The following is an 18367-nucleotide window of genomic DNA, read 5'->3' on the forward strand; positions in this document are numbered from 1 at the left end:
CAGAAGCTATATAGTCAAGCAAATAGTTAGATGAGAAGAGTGATCCCATTACTGAATACAAATCACTCCCTTTAAGACATAAGCATGTGCAGATTCATCATGAAAAAAAGAGTGTGGGCTCAAATAAATAAAATTAGAAATAAAAAAGGAGAAGTTACAATCAACACTACAGAAATACAAAGGTCATATGAGATCACTACAAACAATTACATCCAAATACTGACAAAATGGACAACCTAGAAGAAATGGACAAACTCCTAGAAATGTACAATATCCCAAGACTGAACCAGGAAGAAATAGAAAATATGAATAGACCAACTACCAGTAATGAAACATAGTCAGTAATAAAAAAAAATTTCCAGCAAACAAAAGGACCAGGTGGTTTCACAGGTGAATTCTGCCGAACATTTGTAGAAGAGTTAACACAAATCTTTCTCAAATAATGCCAAAAAACTGCAGAGGAAGGAACCCTTCTGATTCTGCCTGTCCTAAGAGGACAGCATCACCCTGATAGCAATGCCAAAGACATCACAAAAAAAGAAAATCACAGGCCGGTATCACTGATGAACTAGATGCAAAAAGCCACAACAAAATATTAGCAAACCAATTCAGCAATACAGTACATTAAAAGCATTATATACCATGAAAAGCAGAATTTATCCCAGGATGCAAGAATGATTCAATATCTGTAGAATTAATGTGATACATCACATTAACAAATTGAAGAATTAAAAAAACTATATGATCATCTAAACAGATGCAAAAAAAGTTCCTGACAAAATCCAACATGCATTTATAATTTAAAACTTTCAACAAAGTGAATACAGAGGGAACATATCTGAACATAAGAAAGGCCATAAATGACAAGCACATGGCTTACATCAGACTAAACGGTGAAAAGTTGAAAGCATTTTCTCTAAGATCAGGAACATAACAAGAATGCAGTTTCCTGCCACTTTACTTCAACACAGTATTGAAAGTCCTGGCCATAGCAATCAGAAAAGAAAAAGGTATGAAAGAAATCCACAGAGGAGGGAGCTAAGATGGTGGAGGAATAGGACAGGGAGACCACTTTCTCCCTCACAAATTCATCAGAAGAAATCCAGAGTGATGAGAGACCCTTGATGAAGGTGGAAGAAGAGAGTGAAAAAGCTGGCTTAAAACTCAACAATCAAAAAGCGAAGATCACAGGATCCGGTCCCAACACTTTATGGCAAATAGGTGGGAAAACAATCAAAACAGCGACAGACTTAATTTTCTTGGGCTCCAAAATCACTGCAGATGGTGACTGCAGTCATGAAATTAAAAGATGCTTGCTCCTTGGAAGAAAAGCTATGACCAACATAGACAGCATATTAAAAAGAAGAAACATCACTTTGCTGAAAAAGGTCCATCTAGTCAACGAACAGTATCAAAAGGTAAAAAGATATGACACTGAAAGATGAACTCCCCAGTTCAGTAGGTGCCCAATATGCTACAGGAGAAGAGTGGAGAAATAGCTCCAGGAAGAATGAAGAGGCTGAACCAAGGCAACACCACCACCCAGCTGTGGGTGTGACAGGTGGTGGAAGTAAAGTCCGATGCTGTAAAGAAAACACGGCATAGGAACCTGGAATGTTAGGTCCCTGAGTCAAGGTAAATTGGGAGTGGTCAAACGGGAGATGGCAAGGGTGAATATCAACATTTTAGTAGTCAGTGAACTAGACCAGGAGCTGACTGTGGCTCAGATCATGAACTCCTTATTGCCAAATTCAGACTTAAATTGAAGAAAGTATGGAAAACCACTAGACCATGCAGGTATGACCTAAATCAAATCCCTTACAATGACACAGTGGAAGTGAGAAATAGATTTAAGGGATCAGACCTGATAGACAGAGTGCCTGAAGAACTAAGGATGGAGGCTCGTGACATTGTACAGGAATTAGTGATCAAGACCATCCCCAAGAAAAAGAAATGTAGAAAGGCAAAACGATTGTCTGACGAGGGCTTACAAATAGCTGTGAAAAGAAGCGAGGCTGAAGGCAAAAGAGAAAAGGAAAGATATACCCATATGAATGCAGAGTTCAAAAGAATAGCCAGGAGAGATAAGAAAGTCTTCCTCAGTGATCAATGCAAAGCAATAGATGAAAACAATAGAATGGGAAAGACTAGAGATCTCTTCAAGAAAATTAGAGATACCAAGGGAACATTTCACACAAGATGGGCACAATAAAGGACAGAAATGGTATGGACCTAACGGAAGCAGAAGATATTAAGAAGTGGTGGTAAGAATACATAAAGAAAGTGAAAGTGAAGTCGCTCAGTCATGTCCGACTCTTTGTGACCCCATGGACTGTAGCCTGCCAGGCTCCTCCGTCCATGGTATTTTCCAGGCAAGAGTACTGGAGTGGGTTGCCATTTCCTTCTCCAAAGAATACATAGAAGAACTATACAAAAACAATCTTCATGATCCAGATAACCACAATGGTGTGATCTCTCACCTAGAGCCAGACATCCTGGAATGCAAAGTCAAGTGGGCCTTAGGAAGCATCACTATGAACAAAGCTAGTGGAGGTGATGGAATTCCAGATGAGCTATTTCAAATCCTAAAAGATGATGCTGTGAAAGTGCTGAACTCAATATGCCAGCAAATTTGGAAACCTCAGCAGTGGGCCCAGGACTGGAAAAAGTCAGTTTTCATTCCAATCCCAAAGAAAGGCAATGCCAAAGAAAGTTCAAACTACAGAACAACTGCACTATTTCACATGCTAGCAAAGTAATGCTCAATATTCTTCAAGCGAAGCTTCAGCAGTATGTGAACCAAGAACTTTCAGATGTTCAAGCTGGATGTAGAAAAGGCAGAGGAAAGTGAAAGTCATTCAGTCATGTCTGACTCTTTGTGACCCCGTGGACTGTAGCCTGACAGGGACCTCTATCCATGGAATTTTCGAGGCAAGAATACTAGAGTGGATAGCCATTTCCTTCTCCAGGTGATCTTCCTGACCCAGGGACTGGACCTCAGTCTCCTGCATTGCAAGAGGATTCTTTACCATCTGAGCTACCAGGGCAGCCCAGAGCCAGAGGGAAAGAGATCAAATTGCCCACATCCACTGTATCATAGAAAGAGTAAGAGAGCTCTAGAAAAATATCTTCTTCTGCTTCACTGACTATATTAGGCCTTTGACAGCGTGGATCACAACAAACTGTGGAAAATTCTTCAAGAGATGGGAACACTAGACCTCCTTACCTGACTCCTGAGAAATCTGTATACAGGTCAAGAAGCAACAGTTAGAAAAGGACATGGAACAACAGACTGATTCCAAATTGGGAAAGGAGTACATCAAGCCTGTATACTGTCACCTTGCTTATTTAACTTATATGCAGAGTACATCATGTGAAATGCCAGGCTGGATGAAGCACAAGCTGAAATCAAGATTGCCAGGAGAAATCTTAATAACCTCAAGATATGCAGAAGATACCATCCTTATGGCAGAAAGCGAAGAGGAATTAAAGAGCCTCTTGATGAAAGTGAAAAAGGAGAGTGAAAAAGCTGGATTAAAACTCAACAATCAGAAAACAAATATCATGGCATTTGGTCCCAACACTTCATGGCAAATAGATGGGGAAACAATGGAAACGGTGACAGACTTTGTTTTTCTGGGCTCCAAAATCACTGCAGATGGTGACTACAGCCATGTAATTAAGAAGCTTGCTCCTTGGAAGAAAAGCTGTGACCAACCTAAACATCATATTAAAAAGCAGAGACATCACTTTGCCGACAAAGATCCATATAGTCAAAGATATGATTTTTCCAGTAGTCATGTATGGATGTGAGAGTTGGACCATAAAGAAGGCTGAGTGCTGAAGAATCGATGGTTTCAAATTGTGATGCTGGAGAATATTTTTGAGAGTCCCTTGGACTGCAAGGAGATCAAATCTGTCAATCCTAAAGGAAATCAACCCTGAGTATTCATTGGAAGGACTCATGCTGAAGCTGAAACTACAGATGACAAGACACTAGGGAAATCCTAAAGCCATCCAAAAACTACCAGAACTCATCGATGAATTTGGTAAAACTGCAGAATACAAAATTAATATACAGAAGTCAGGTGCATTTCTATACACTAACAACAGACTATCTGAATGGAAATTAAGAAAACAATCTCACTTACAAATGCATCAGAAAGAATAAGATACCTAGGAATAAATCTAACTAAACAAGTAAAATACCATACTTGGAAATATGTAAGACACTCATGAAAGAAATTGAATATGACACAAGTAGATGGAAAGATATACTGTGTTTGTGGACTAAAAGAATTAATATTGTTAAAATGACCATATACCCAAGGCAATCTACAGATTCAATGCAATCCCTATCAAAATGCCAAAGGCATTCTTCACAGAACTAGAATGAACAATTCTAAAATTTGTATGGAAACACATCTGAAATAGCCAAAACAATCTTAAGAAAAACCAAAGTGGAAGCATCACACTCCCTGATTTCAAACTATCCCCACAAAGTTACGGTAATAAAGATAGATAGCATGTACCGGCACAAAAACAGATACATAGATCAATTGGAACAAAGAACCCAGAAAGAAACTCAAACTTCTATGGGCAACCAATCTATAACAATGGAGGCAAGTATGTACAATGGGGGAAAGAGTGTCTATAATGAATGGTGCTGGGAAAACTGGACAACTACATGCAAAAAAAAAAAAATCAAACTGGACTACTCTCTCACACCATGCTCAAAAATAAATTCAAAATGGATTAAAGACTGAAATCTAAGATCTGAAACCATAAAACTTCTAGAAGAAAATATAAGCAATATACACTTTGCAATCAGTCTTAGTAATATTTTTTTGAATACGTCTCTTCAGGCAAGGGAAATAAAAGCAAAAATAAAGAAATGGGATTACATCAAATTAAAAATCTTTTGAAGAGTGAAAAAACTCTCAGCAAAACAAAAAGGCCACCTATTAATGGGCGAAGATAATTGCAAAAGATATATCTGATAAGGGGTTAATACCTAAATATATAAAAATCTCAAACAAGACAACAACAAAAAACAATCCACTTAAAAAATGGGCAGAGGATCTGAATAGACATTTTTCCAAAAATACACAGATGGCCAACAGGCACATGAAAAGATGCTCAACGGTACAAATCACTGGGAGTATACAAATCAAAACAAGAATGGGTTATCACCTCACCCGTCAAAATGGCTGTTATCAAAAAGACAATAAATAACAAGTGTTGGGGAGAATGTAGAGAAAAAGGAACCCTTGTATATGGCTGGTAGGAATTTAAATTGGGGCAGCCACTATGGAAGACAACATGGAGATTTGTTAAAAAATGAAAAACAGAACTATCATAACCCAGCAATCCCACTACTGGATATTTATCTGAAGAAAACGAAAACACTAATTAGAAGCCATATATACACTCTAATACTCACTGCAGCATTATTTATAATAGCCAAGATGTGGAAGCAACCTAAGCGCCCATCAATAGACAAATGGATAAAAAAGATGTGGTATGTACACACACTCAAAAAACACACAATGGATTATTACTCAGACATAAAAAAGAATGAAATTTTGCCATTTGTGACAATATGGCTGGACTTCTGCTAAGTGAAAAAAGTCAGACAGAGAAAGACAAATACTGTATGATTTCACTTACATGTGGAAACTAAAAATCAAGACAAACTATAAACACAATAAGACAGATACAGAAAAAAACAGGTGGTTGCTAAAGGAGAGGCAGGTGGGGAAGTAAGACATAGGTGAGGGAGATTAAGAGGTACAACCTTCAACTGTAAAATAAATGAGTCACAAGTATGAAATGTACAGTGTGGGGAATTTAGTCAATAACTATATAGTATCTTTGTATGTTGACAAATCATAACTAAGCTTATAGTGGTGATCATTTTGAAATGTACAGAAATACTGACCTACTATGTTGCGTAACAGGAACTAGTATGGTGTGGTAGACCAATTATACATCCAAAGCAAACTCAGAAAAAGAGATCAGATTTGTAGTTACCAAAGGTGGTGGGGGGAGGAGGAATTGGATGAAGGCAGTCAAAAGATACAAACTTCCAGTTATAAGATAAATAAGTACTAGTGATATAATATACAACACAATAATATTAATTAACACTGCTGTGTGTTACACATGAAAATTGTTGAGAGTAAATCCTAAGAGTTCTCATCACAAGGAAAGAAAAATTTCATTCTATATCTTTAACTTTGTATCAGTATGAGATGATAAATGTTCAGTAAACTCATTGTGGTTTTCATAGTGGATGTGAGTCAAATCATTATGCTCTATACTTTCAACTTACACAGTGCTGTCTTTCGGTTATATCTCAATGAAACTAAAAGAAAATAAAAAGACATGAGTATGTGAAACCTAACTCACAACTAGTATAGAAGGCAGCAGCAGTAATACAATGGCTGCTATCAACAGACAGAGACTGAGGTACCTTGAAGCATCCCAAGCGCTATTTCTCCTGAGAGTTAAATGAGAATATAAAGAGGAGTCGGTTTTTAACATCAGAATATGTTAAAAACCTCTTTTGGACCAAGAGCATTATACTAGGCAAGTCCAATGGTTCAGTCCTGTCTGCTCAAAACCAGATGACCCCTGATTACAGTTTTTTGCTTTTGCCTTTTAATACCTGATCATTGCCGGTGAAACGGTGGCAACCATTTCTTGAAGGATCTTTCTGGCTTTCTTTTTCACTTTATTCACAGCTTTGGATTGTTGCTGAGCAGAACCATCAGGGTTTAATTCGGCAGCCACTTCTGCAATTGCCTCTTGTACTCTGATTTCAAAATGGAAAGACAGACAATGTAACTGGCTCTATGCTACAGTCTGTATTATTTTCTAAACTACAGATACAAATCACAAAGCAAAATATACTTTCTCTTTTAAATGTGATAACACAGGAGAATAAACTCAAGTTAGAAGTGCTTTCTTTGGCTGTTTATTAAATATTAAGTATATTATATTCCTAAATCAATGATTCTCTGAGGAAGCTGGAAGGCAGATTTAAAACTTTAATTCAAATTTACCGGGTAACAACTATGTTAATTTGAATGTTCCAGTTATGCTGTGAGGGACACACAGTTACACTCTGGCAGAAGGGAAGAAAAGAAAGATCATCCTTCTAGACATATAATTCAGAGGTACCCCAAACCCACTGCCAAAGTAACATGATTTTTTCTTTTACTTATTATTCATTTACATTGTGGCCTTATGAGTGGGATATCTGTAAAACTCTCTAGGAGGGACTGAAGGTGAACATAAATAGTCACAAGTGTTTTTCAAATCAAGTCAGTAATTTTAAAAGGCACAGCTTTACCATACATTGACATGAATCAATACTGTAAAGTAATTAGCCTCCAACTAATAAAGGAAAAAAAAATAAATAAAAGTCACAGCTTTAGATTTAAACAGCACAAACCAGTAAGCTATAAGGTAAAAGGGAAGACTTAATCCAGTCTTGTAAATCTTCCACAAACTTAGGGAAGAATGCATGAGGTTTCAACCTCCTAAAAATAACTTCTAACATCCTAGTTACGAGTCAAAACATCTGGATGAAATGAAACACACTTGACAGGCTTTACCTAGAAAACAGAATATAGAATAATCCAAAGGAATTTCTCAAACAAGTGTATTTTTCCTCACACTGCTGCTCATTTTAGAATAATGTACAGCAAAACTCCCCATCATTCATTACTACAAAAAGATCAATTCCACAGCACACAGATACACCATCCCTAAGTCTATCCTTGAACAGCATTTATACCAATATGGCCAGGAATGCTTTCACAAGTAATTTACATAGTTATTACACCACCATAAGCAACTATTCATTTGTTCATTCTATAAATATCAAAGTACCTACTACATGCCACTTCTGCTCAGCCCTTAACAACTGTACCACAGGGCTTGCATTTCTAAGCATTTTTCAATCCACTCTGATCTCCAGCTCCCCAAATCCAGATAGGTATCTAACATGGGCCACAACAATGAGGTGGAACAGAGATCAACCTTCACCCAAACTCCCACAGTTAAATGGCTAAACTTTGTAATGATTTCCCCACTCCATCAGAGTTCAAGTAGGTCTCTCCAGTTTTGTTTTTTTTTTTTTTTTTTTTTAAATATTATTTTATTAGTTGGAGGCCAATCACTTCACAACATTTCAGTGGGTTTTGTCATACATTGACATGAATCAGCCATATAGTTACACGTATTCCCCATCCCGATCCCCCCTCCCATCTCTCCAGTTTTTAATCAAGATCCTCTGAGAGCAAGGACAATTACCTTATTCTCTTAAAAATTTCTAATAATGACTTTCTAATAAAAGAATCTGTGCCTAGGTGCTTAACAATTATTTGACAGAAATACGAAATGAGCTTCTCTTCTGGCTGTAAAGTAGGAAATGCATTGTCCCCAATATTCACATTACAAAATACTTAACAGAGAACTCTGGAAATATTTGCCTATCTGAGCTCCAACTCGCCTTTCATATTAGAACCCCATTCAATCATTCATGCAGAGAACCAGGCTGCTCTTCCCACATGGCGCCAAAACCTTCTGTTCTCTTGCCTTTCCTTGCTTTCTTCTGGAGCTTGAGCATTTAATGTTTGGAAACACAAACTCCTCTTGGGACAGAGTCCCAGAGAAACTAAAGGTTAATAAAGGAAATCCCCTCCCTACTCCCACCACCCATCCCTGCCTTTACATCCCCTTTACAGCAGCATCCCGCCCTTACCGACCGCTGTTCAGCACGTTTTCAGTTACGTTGGTGGCAAACATGCCTTTATGGACGTCCCGCTCTTGAACGAAAAGCACATAAGAAAGACGTCTTGCCAGCCACCCTCGGTGCCTGCAACACGCAAAGAGTTTAGCAGAGAAGGACTCTAGGAATACCTATTATACAGAGGCTTCCCTTCTGTAAAAACAAATCCTCATTTCACCTGTTTCAGAGATTTAGGGTTTTCCTGTTGCAAATTCTCCTTAGTAAGTAGTTCAGGATGCTATGAAGACAGTTTTATTTCTTTTCTTTCATGTACTCTCAGCTAAAATTTAAACTTGGAGTTTGTGTGTCAATGCTTGAATAGTATTGCTCTGCAAACTAATAATCCAAATATAAAAACAAAAGAAATGTAAGCATCTTACTTTATTAATACCACTCAAAAACCAAATATGTTGAATGTTTTATATACAAGCTATATGTTTTATATATATATTTTTATATGTTTTATATATAATGTTTATATACAATGTTTTATATATAAGCTATATAGCTTATAGCTACAGCTATGGGCTATAAAAAGTAACTTGGGAATCTTTTCCTACCACAAAGGGCTAATTTTCTTTTTGTTGTCATTACAGTAATTCTTCTAAGGTGATCGCTGACTCTCGAATTGATAAGGCTGATAAGTTGACAGAAGTCAAGGTTAACTAGACAACAGTCTGAATACTTGTACTCTGGTCTTATGAAGCCAGAGGCTCTTACTGAGTTTTCTTGCTGTGTTTTTCTTTTTGGCTTTTTCATAAAACACATTCAACATACCTAAGAAACAGGACAAACTTCCAGCAGTGACAATGACTATGTGTTATCTGAATGGGGGTTAAAGACAGGGATCTCGGAATAAGAATGCTATAAGATTTCATTATGCGATGATTTGAAACCATTTGTAATGATAATATAATTCCTTATTTCATTTCCTCCGTAAAGATATCCATACAGACAATAGAAGATTTCAATTACAAATTAATTCTGAAAATATATAAAGTCTTCAATCAAGGAAAAGTAAATTGGGGGAGATTTATTTATGAATCGCATGTTCCTTCAACTCTCCTTCCTGGTATTCTTTTTCTTCCTCCTTTCCTTTGTCTCAGTTCTCTGAACAACTTGGCCCAATATGTTAAGTGTTTAACTCTAAAATCTTTCAGTGAACAGTTTCAAAATTATTACTGGAATGTACAAAGTCCACACTCTTGATGAAATCCCTTTGCAACAGACTGAAAGCAGTGTGTGTGTGTGGAGAAAACTGTTTAGGCTTTGCTCCCTACAACACAGAGAAGGGCTAAATAGCCAAACCACCTGTATAGGTAGCTTATTACACTGAATAGTTTCATATTGCCTAGTCAATATAACATGCTAAAAAGTATGTGTGTTTCTCATGTGTTTTTTTTTTTCCTTAACTGCCTCCAAGTGAAGACAACAAATGAACTCCTCAGTTTTGTATGTAAAGTATCTACTTACATAAAGAAGAGACTGAATGGGATTATTTTGCTTAGGATTTTAATCATGTCAACCAAAGGGAAAAAAAATTGCTCTTTCCTTTTAACTTAAAAAAATAAGAGAGAGGAAAGGAAGGGCAGCACAGAACTGGCAAAAGAACATCTCTTGATTTTAGTTCTATTAAAAAACAAAAAACTTAGCTAACATCTATGCAAGTATATGCTCATTTATAAAAACATCATTAAAATATGAGCAGTAACATGAGAAAGCCTTAAAATTTAAGTATTTGACTTCTTAAACCAGTTTTTTCTCGAAATTTCATGTATTTCTCATCTCCTGAGCCTCCAGGCATTTACTCTTGGAACTACAAGGACTGGTAGTGGTTTTGGCTCCCGTTCTGCTCTTGTCTTTCAGACATTCACTCGCCTTCCTCATCCCCAAGGCTAAATCCACTGAGAATAAAGCCTCTTTTTCTCTCACTCTGATGCCTGGGATTTGGAAGTAAGAATTCTAAGAAAAGAATTAAAGCAGTAATAAATCAAAGAATACTCACTCAATAGAAGAAAATACCTTCCAAAACTCTATAGATTAGGTAGATTTCAGAAAGTTACATTTTTAAGTATAAAATAATAATTTATCATAAGACATTCAAACCTACATCTCTCCTCCAACAAATCTCTATCACATTTTGACACATTTCAGCAGCAACATTAATATATGAATAAGTTAAAGAAACCTATAAGTAATATCTACAGTCTCATGAAAATATTATATAATACAGCAGTGGAATAGTAGTAGGTCTCTCAGGTTCCAATTTTTAGATAAAGTATCATATGTTAGAAGTTAATATCCTATTAACTCTTGAAAAAAAGAAAAAGAGATTCATCTTAAAGGGCATTGGTTGGTTATTATGGAGTCTTTCTCTTGACATGCATTAGAAGTATAAGAAATTTATTTTTACCTTGTGTGTGTTTCATTGATATAAATAACATTCCGCAAACCCAAAGACGGGATACTGGGGTTGAAAAATTTATCCTATATAAAACAAAATAAATATAGACATAAATATACAACTGGATTGTTGGTGAAGGACTCAAATTACTAGTTCTTGAGGACTTTCAAAAATCTGAGATGAAGAAAAAATGTTTTATTGAAAAGTACATTTTAGCTTTCAAAGGTCACAAACTCAAAACTACTCTTCAGCATCTTGTAAAGGAAATGGTGCCTCTCCCTTTTCCGAGCACCCCCACCCTCAATCAGAAAGAGTTAAAGTCATGATGGCTTGTCATTGAAAGGAATACTGGAGATTTCATTGTTTTCAAAATACAAAAATACGATGCTAAGTAGTAGCAGTGAAAGTTGCTCAGTCTATGCTAAGTACCATGTATTATTTTGAGATTACTGAATCTTGCAATAATCCTGACACATAAGAATTATTATCCTCATTTTTTTTGCCTTTCTCAGTTTAATGGTATTTTAATATTAAGAAACATTAGAAGTCTCTTTTAAGGAACTCTCTTTGCAGCCAATGTTGGTTTTAATTCACTCACTTTACTAGCTGAGTGGATAATAATGTAATCTAAATCAACATCTTATCTGTGGCCGTCAGAGAAATGACTTCTGCTCATAATTGCTAATATATTCTTAAGTTTATTTAGAGATTAACAGGAGCACGATTTTGAAACTTTTCTTAATGTAGTAAAAGGCTTTATGAAGTATATGAAAAGGTACAATTAGAAGAATGGAAAAATCATAAGCAAATATCTTCACATTCCATCATAATCAGACTAGCAGTAGAGGAGGGAGATGAATCCCAATTATGCCACTGATCAGCTACATGACCTTCAGCAAGCTTTTCCTCAAGTCCCTCATCTGAATAAGGAGAATTATAATAATTGGACTTTTGTGAATATAAGAACAGTTTTTACTTTTAATATTACTTGTCTATTTTTATATATTTATATATGTTTCTTTGGGCTTCCCAGGTGGTTTTAGTGGTAAAAAAATCCACCTGCCAATGCAGGAGATGTAAAAGATGCAGGTTCAATCCCTGTGTCAGGAAGATCCCCTAGAGAAGGGCATGGCAACCCACTCCAGTATTCTTGCTGAGAGAATCCCATGCACAGAGGAGCCTGGCAGGCTACAGTCCATGGGATCACAAACAGTTGGACAGGACTGAAGCAACTCAGCATGTACACACATATATTTCTTTTATATATTAATGACCTGGCAAGGACAAATCATTTACTCTAATAATAGTAATTCTTGAGGACTATAACATACATTATCTCATTTATCCTCAGGGTAACCCATATCCCCATTTTATAGGAGGAAATTGAGGCTGGCAGAAGCTTAGTTGTCAACCCCAGATCTTGCTTCAAAGTATGTGGTCTTTCTAGTCCCCTAAAACCGTCTACTTAATGAGAAAATGTATGACTAAAGGTCACCCTTTTTGTGAGTAATCTTGGAAGATAATCCAGAAATAGTTCCACTAAAAAGATAAGTCCATAACTTTAACAATGTAGGCAAAAAAGGTAAACCTTCCACAAATAAATGCTGAGAAAGCATAATGTACCCACAAAAGATGTCAAAATACTTAAGTGCCATCTCTTTAGAGAAATAGGACTTCAGAGAAAAGGTAGCGGAAAATCACTATAAAAATATTATCAAACAAAAATTATTTTATATAAACAGGCCATGGAAGAACTTAAGATCAAGCTCGGCATCATCAGATACTACATTGAAGCAAAAATCATTTATCTATTTTGCCACTCATCTCTCCCCACCCCAAACCATTACCATCACCAAATAATTTCTGACTGAAGAACACATTAAAGTATTGTTTTGATCTTTTTAACCATTCAAAATTAGAATTAGATGAGATGCCAAATCTGAAAAGAAACGCCACATGACCTTCTACTTAAATCTTTATTTCTATTGGCCTATTAATCAGAACTGGCCTTACTTCTAGACTAGAAGTTTCCATGATCCTTCATGTCCACCAAACTATTTCAACAAGATATGTGTGATTTAAGAGGAGCACTATTTCTATTGTGAAGTTCTTGAGCAGACCTGAATATTTAACATAAACTGCTTGTTAAACAAATCTCTCCCAGATTAATAAACTCCTTATGCCAGGCTAGAAATTCTACTTCCTGCCCAGCCAACCCTAAGTGGAAAACTCACACAGCACCAGTAGTTATTCACACAGGTTATAAGCAACCTCAATAAATGGCAGGATTAATAAACAGCACTTAAACGTTCTAATAACTAGCGCATTCCAGAGACAGTTTACCATCCAGATGACTCTGCTGCAGGAGATCACAGCCATATTAGCGTCTACATTCCTGTACCAGCTCATACTTCTGGTAAAATGCCCTCAGATGCATACTCATCCAATCAACTCAGATACTATACTGTAATGTGGAAGATTTTGCCTGGCTTTTTTCCACCAAAATACAAACAACAAACCCATCATACCCTTTCTTAAATCTTCATGCTCACATTTTAGTCACCATCCTTCATTATCACAGAATCAAAAGAAACCCCCTTGTACCCCCCTCCACTGTGGGACTAGACACTTAGCAAAGTGGGAAAGCCACAGTTTTCATTTCTTTTTCTGTTCCCACTCACATTCACATGCGTGTGTATGTGCATATGTGTATGCAGGCTCGCTTTCTTTCTCTCTCGTTCATCTTGCTAGCATTTTAAAGTTCAGTGCTACATTTCAATGTCTTGAAGTTACATGAAGGATCCCACTAACTCTTTGGAAGAGTTATCTGAAAGTAAGATCTACTTTCCCCCTAAAGTCATACTAAGACAAAAACAAAACAGAACAAAATTTTGCCTGGCACCAACTATTAGACCAGTTTTTACTGAATAAACGAATGGAAAGAAAAATTAAGCCAACATTTTTACTTGGGATATTTGGTTCATAAACGTGGACCTAAGTTCTAAAAATGCATTAAGTCCATTAAGATTAAGCAAAAATAAAGTTCACACAAAGTTGGAAATTTATGTCACATATTTCACAGTGTTTTTTGGGGGCTTCCCTGGTAGCTCAGATGGTGAAGAATCTGACTACAGTGCATCCCTGGGTTGTGAAGATCTCTTGGAGAAGGGAATGGCAACCCATTCCAGTATTCTCGCCTGGAGAATTCCATGGACAGACTCTGTTATTAAAGGTCAACAAAGGTATTAGAGGTAACATTCTTACCCAGCTCTGAGGGGTACAGGAATAACAACATCTTCCCACAAAGGGCCTCTTCCGGCTCATTAGGCTTTCCTTCCACTTCAAGGTTGCAGATCTGAAGACAGTCGGCCTGAAACCACACTCACCCTAATAAATATTATGGAAAAACAGTGTGTGAATGGCAAGAAAATTCTACTTGTCTCCTTGATCTCAAAACTCTAAAATCTCTTAAAACTCAGTCGTTTGAGACAGAAGAGAAATTTCTGACACATTTTCTTTTTGGTAGCCTGCACTTCTGTTTTTCATTCCAAGGACTCCGTCCATGACCGACACCTGGAACAGAGCTTGGACCATAAGCAAAAGCTGAGCACCTAAGAATAGCAATAGCTGGCAACACTCAAAACAGCATTCATAGGTTTAAACATTAAGTTGCAAAAGGTCAGACAGCCTTCTGACAGTAACAGGAGGAATAAAGTCAGACCCCTGGAGCCCTACGCTAACAGTTCATCTCCGTCCCTCTTAAATCACACACTCCTACAAAAAAACTATAAAAGCCTTACTTAAGAGTAAGCAATTTTGTTATAATATAGCTTAAAATAATTCACTTTAAATGAAAAACAAGGTCAACTTATATAATATTCCTTTAACCTAACAAGAGAGTTTAAAGTCTGAAATTGAAATTACAGCCACACTATCCAATTAGGGTCAAATTCTGCTCTTCTGTCTAAATAATTTTCTCTTAACTTTGAATTCATCAGTTGCTCAAATCCAGTGATATAACATTCTCAAAAAGAAACCCAAAGACCACCCAAAACTCCAACCCCCCCAAAAAAAACTTTCTGAAGCAGACTGAAGAAATATGTGAAGAAATATTGAAAACATGCCATGCTATACTGACATAAAGAAAACAATATTAAAGCGACAACAACAACAAAAAAAAAACCACCAAAAAATGCCTTTTGGATTGGGATTCACACTGAAATTTCCTATTTTCAATTATTTAAATAAACTTTATTTCCACTACAAAATTCACACTTCTGACATGTAAATATGGAAAACAGATACAGAATAAAAAAAAAATCTGGTTAAATTACACCACCCAAAAGAATAAACAGGCATTTTTTTCCTCTGCAAAAGTGTTTTGCTTTTAACATAATCTTTATACTTCTTTATACTTCTTACCCATTTTTTTCTTCCCAATAACATAATACCATAAGAATTTTAAAATATTAGACTTCATAAACCTACCTTCAAAGAGGTGGAGGCAGTTTCTGTAGTTATTAATGTCTATTTGAATTTATGCTTCTAGTATATCTACCTTCATTAACACTGAGAAGAACATCTTTAGGCTGAATGTTTTTAACCCGTATCTTAAACTTACCCATTCCTCGGTGGCATGCTTACACCGACCAATACTGTATTCAGATGAATTTGGCAAATAAGATACATCTATTGTGCCAAGGGTCAATGCAGATTCATCCATGTCACACAACGTAACTCCTGAATCATGTGCTATAAAAAATGTATACCATTTAAATTAATGAGGGATCCAGACAGTAAATAGCAGAACTCAAAATTCTGATTTCTATGTTATTTTGCTTCAGGGTAGGATGTCAAATGAACTAAGGAGGACTTCTTAGTCATTGTATAAAACTGGACTTTGATGTATATATATGAACTCAGTTAAGTAATTTGAATTTTAAAAAAACATTTGTATCTTTAGACTTCATGAACAAAACAGCTATGAATTCACGAGGTAATTATCACCCTATTTCAGGTATGTGAAAAATAATTATTTCCTTTGTGTTAACTGAATAGTTCCTAGAAGGATGAAAATATGCATTTATTAACTTAAAGTTACATGTATGCACACAAAAGATAATTTTTGAAAAATTATGTGCTGGGAATTTTGGGTCATACACACCATGCAATGTAAAATGGACAAAGGTAATGAATGCACCTCTAATGTTTCTCACTTAAACCGAATCAAGCTTTTGATTTTCTTGTGCTGCCTTAAATGAAATGGTATTTGCACTTTTAATACATCTACAAAGCTCTAAAACAAGAAGACACTGTTCTAAAATATCTGATTTATAAGTTTTCATATCTTTGCAATAAGCCTTTTCTCACCCTCAGAAAAAACGTTCACTGACAGTGAACTGCTAAAAAAAAAGATATTAAAATATAAGAATTTTCTAACCTAATCCTCAAATTATTTCAGCTTTTGATTATTTCTCACCTGGCCTTAAATCAGTTCTTTAAAACCTTAAAAACTCATGTCCAGGTTAACAGAGTTCTTTGGAGGGCAGATTCCCATTTATTTACAATCCCCATATGGATTTATAGTGGTAACTGTAATTCTCAGGATAACTATACACATTCTATAACAATCTTACCTAAGTAACTTTACACTATAACAATTTTACCTAAGTAACAATCTAACAAAGAGGCGAGGGGAAGGAAGAGTAAACCAATGCACTTGGCATGAAAGCTCTTCTCTATTACAAAATAAAACTCAGCTATTAGTTTCAGGTGCAGAATGTAGCTACGACAGGGGGAGCCGGTGGCTGCCTGGGAAAATGAAGACTTGGCTGGTCCTAGTGATGAGGGGAGGACGAGAGCGGGAAACAGTCCTGTGCCAATAAGAAGCCCACACTTCGCTCCTCCCTCCACACGTTTGTGCATGGTTGAAAAGTGCCCCGACCCCACCCCACGCAAAAAGAAAAGCCAGGCTATGCGCTGAGGGGAGCCAACTGTGGGTTCTGAAAGCGAGAGAGGCAGGACGGCCGACTCTGAAGCCAAATACATCCGAGTTCGAATCCCCCTCTGTTTACCATCTGTGGTCACCAACCAAGATGGGTTAACAACAGCTTAGACAAGTTGGTTGATTCCCATGTCTTGGTTTCCCCACCTGGCAAATGGGCATGATATGATAAATCTTACCTCCTGGGTTGCGGGAGTTCTGCATAATACCCCTAGGGCGCCTGGCACTGTGGCTGACGCCCAGTGAGTGGTCAGCTCAATCAGTGGTCATCTGTCAGGGACTGTCCCCTGCACCAGCTGCTTTCAGCGTACCCCTGCAGCCTCAACGCCAAAGTCAATGTCTCCACGTCCCCTTCGGGTGTGCGGAGGGACTGAGCCCAGAGGGACCTCCCGCCCGGGGGAAGCCCTGCCGCAACCCGGGGTTCCCGGGAGAGAACGAGCTCGACCCCCACGCCTGCACGAGCCGGGCCCACCGCTCAGGGGGAAACCCGGCGGGAGCTCGAGAGAGAGAGCGCCGAGGCGATCGGGCCGCCGGACAGCTGGCAGGAGACGCGCTGGGTCCGGCGAGAGGGCGACCACGCACCTGTCCCGGCGCTCCCGGCCCCAGCAGCCTCCCGCAGCCCGTTCCCGCCCTGGCCGCTCGCACCCGCAGCTCCGCCGGCTATAGCTCTGCAGCTGCCAGCATTTCAAGCCTCAGCCGGCGCTGCTGCGGCGTCGCGCCCTGATGACGCAACGGGAGGGGGGGCACGAGAGTGACGGGCGCAGTCCACAGCTGGCAAGTTCCGGGCGGCTAGGGCTGGGGACCCACGGTGCGCGCGACTCGGGCGTCGTGCACCGCAGCGGGGTGGAGAGGGGGGTGGATCTGAGAGTAGCTGGGGTGCTCGCAAGCGTGTCTGTGTTGTGTGTGGCCAGGCGTGTGCTGCCTAGTCGCGCGGCGATTCCGCCTGGGCGCGGAGTCACGTGAGTGTGTGTGCTCCTGTCCGCGTCGCGCGAACGCTGCTCCTCTGAAAGTCTGCATCTCCGCCCGGCTCTCCTGGGAGCACGCACGTGGGTCGGCTGAGTTTACTTGTATAGGTGTGGGCCGTCTGTTTTGTGAGATTTGTAAGACTGCAGAACTTACTGGGCATGAGAGAGGTGGGGACTGGAATGGCCCTTTTGTG

General features: G+C 38.2%; 1 protein-coding gene across 3 annotated transcripts in view; it reads right to left on the minus strand.

Annotated features, from left to right (window-relative positions):
* The window catches only part of GPAM (glycerol-3-phosphate acyltransferase, mitochondrial), a 41620-nt gene extending 23740 nt beyond the window's left edge, over positions 1-17880 (minus strand). Inside the window, exons 1-6 of one of the 3 annotated variants that reach the window (XM_065923322.1) lie at positions 17388-17880; positions 15826-15956; positions 14469-14591; positions 11214-11287; positions 8774-8887; positions 6671-6817 (exon numbers count right to left, since the gene is read on the minus strand). In XM_065923322.1, the coding sequence (XP_065779394.1) occupies positions 6671-6817; positions 8774-8887; positions 11214-11287; positions 14469-14591; positions 15826-15956; positions 17388-17412 (614 nt within the window). In that variant the 5' untranslated portion in view covers positions 17413-17880. Of the gene's footprint in view, positions 1-6670; positions 6818-8773; positions 8888-8978; positions 9109-11213; positions 11288-14468; positions 14592-15825; positions 15957-17387 lie in introns of those variants that run through there. The other 2 variants (XM_065923323.1, XM_065923325.1) reach the window with 2 other exon arrangements.
* Between the last annotated feature and the right edge of the window lie 487 nt (positions 17881-18367).

This window comes from Muntiacus reevesi, chromosome 2 (genome assembly GCF_963930625.1).
Source record: "Muntiacus reevesi chromosome 2, mMunRee1.1, whole genome shotgun sequence".
NCBI classification, from domain to species: domain Eukaryota; kingdom Metazoa; phylum Chordata; class Mammalia; order Artiodactyla; family Cervidae; genus Muntiacus; species Muntiacus reevesi.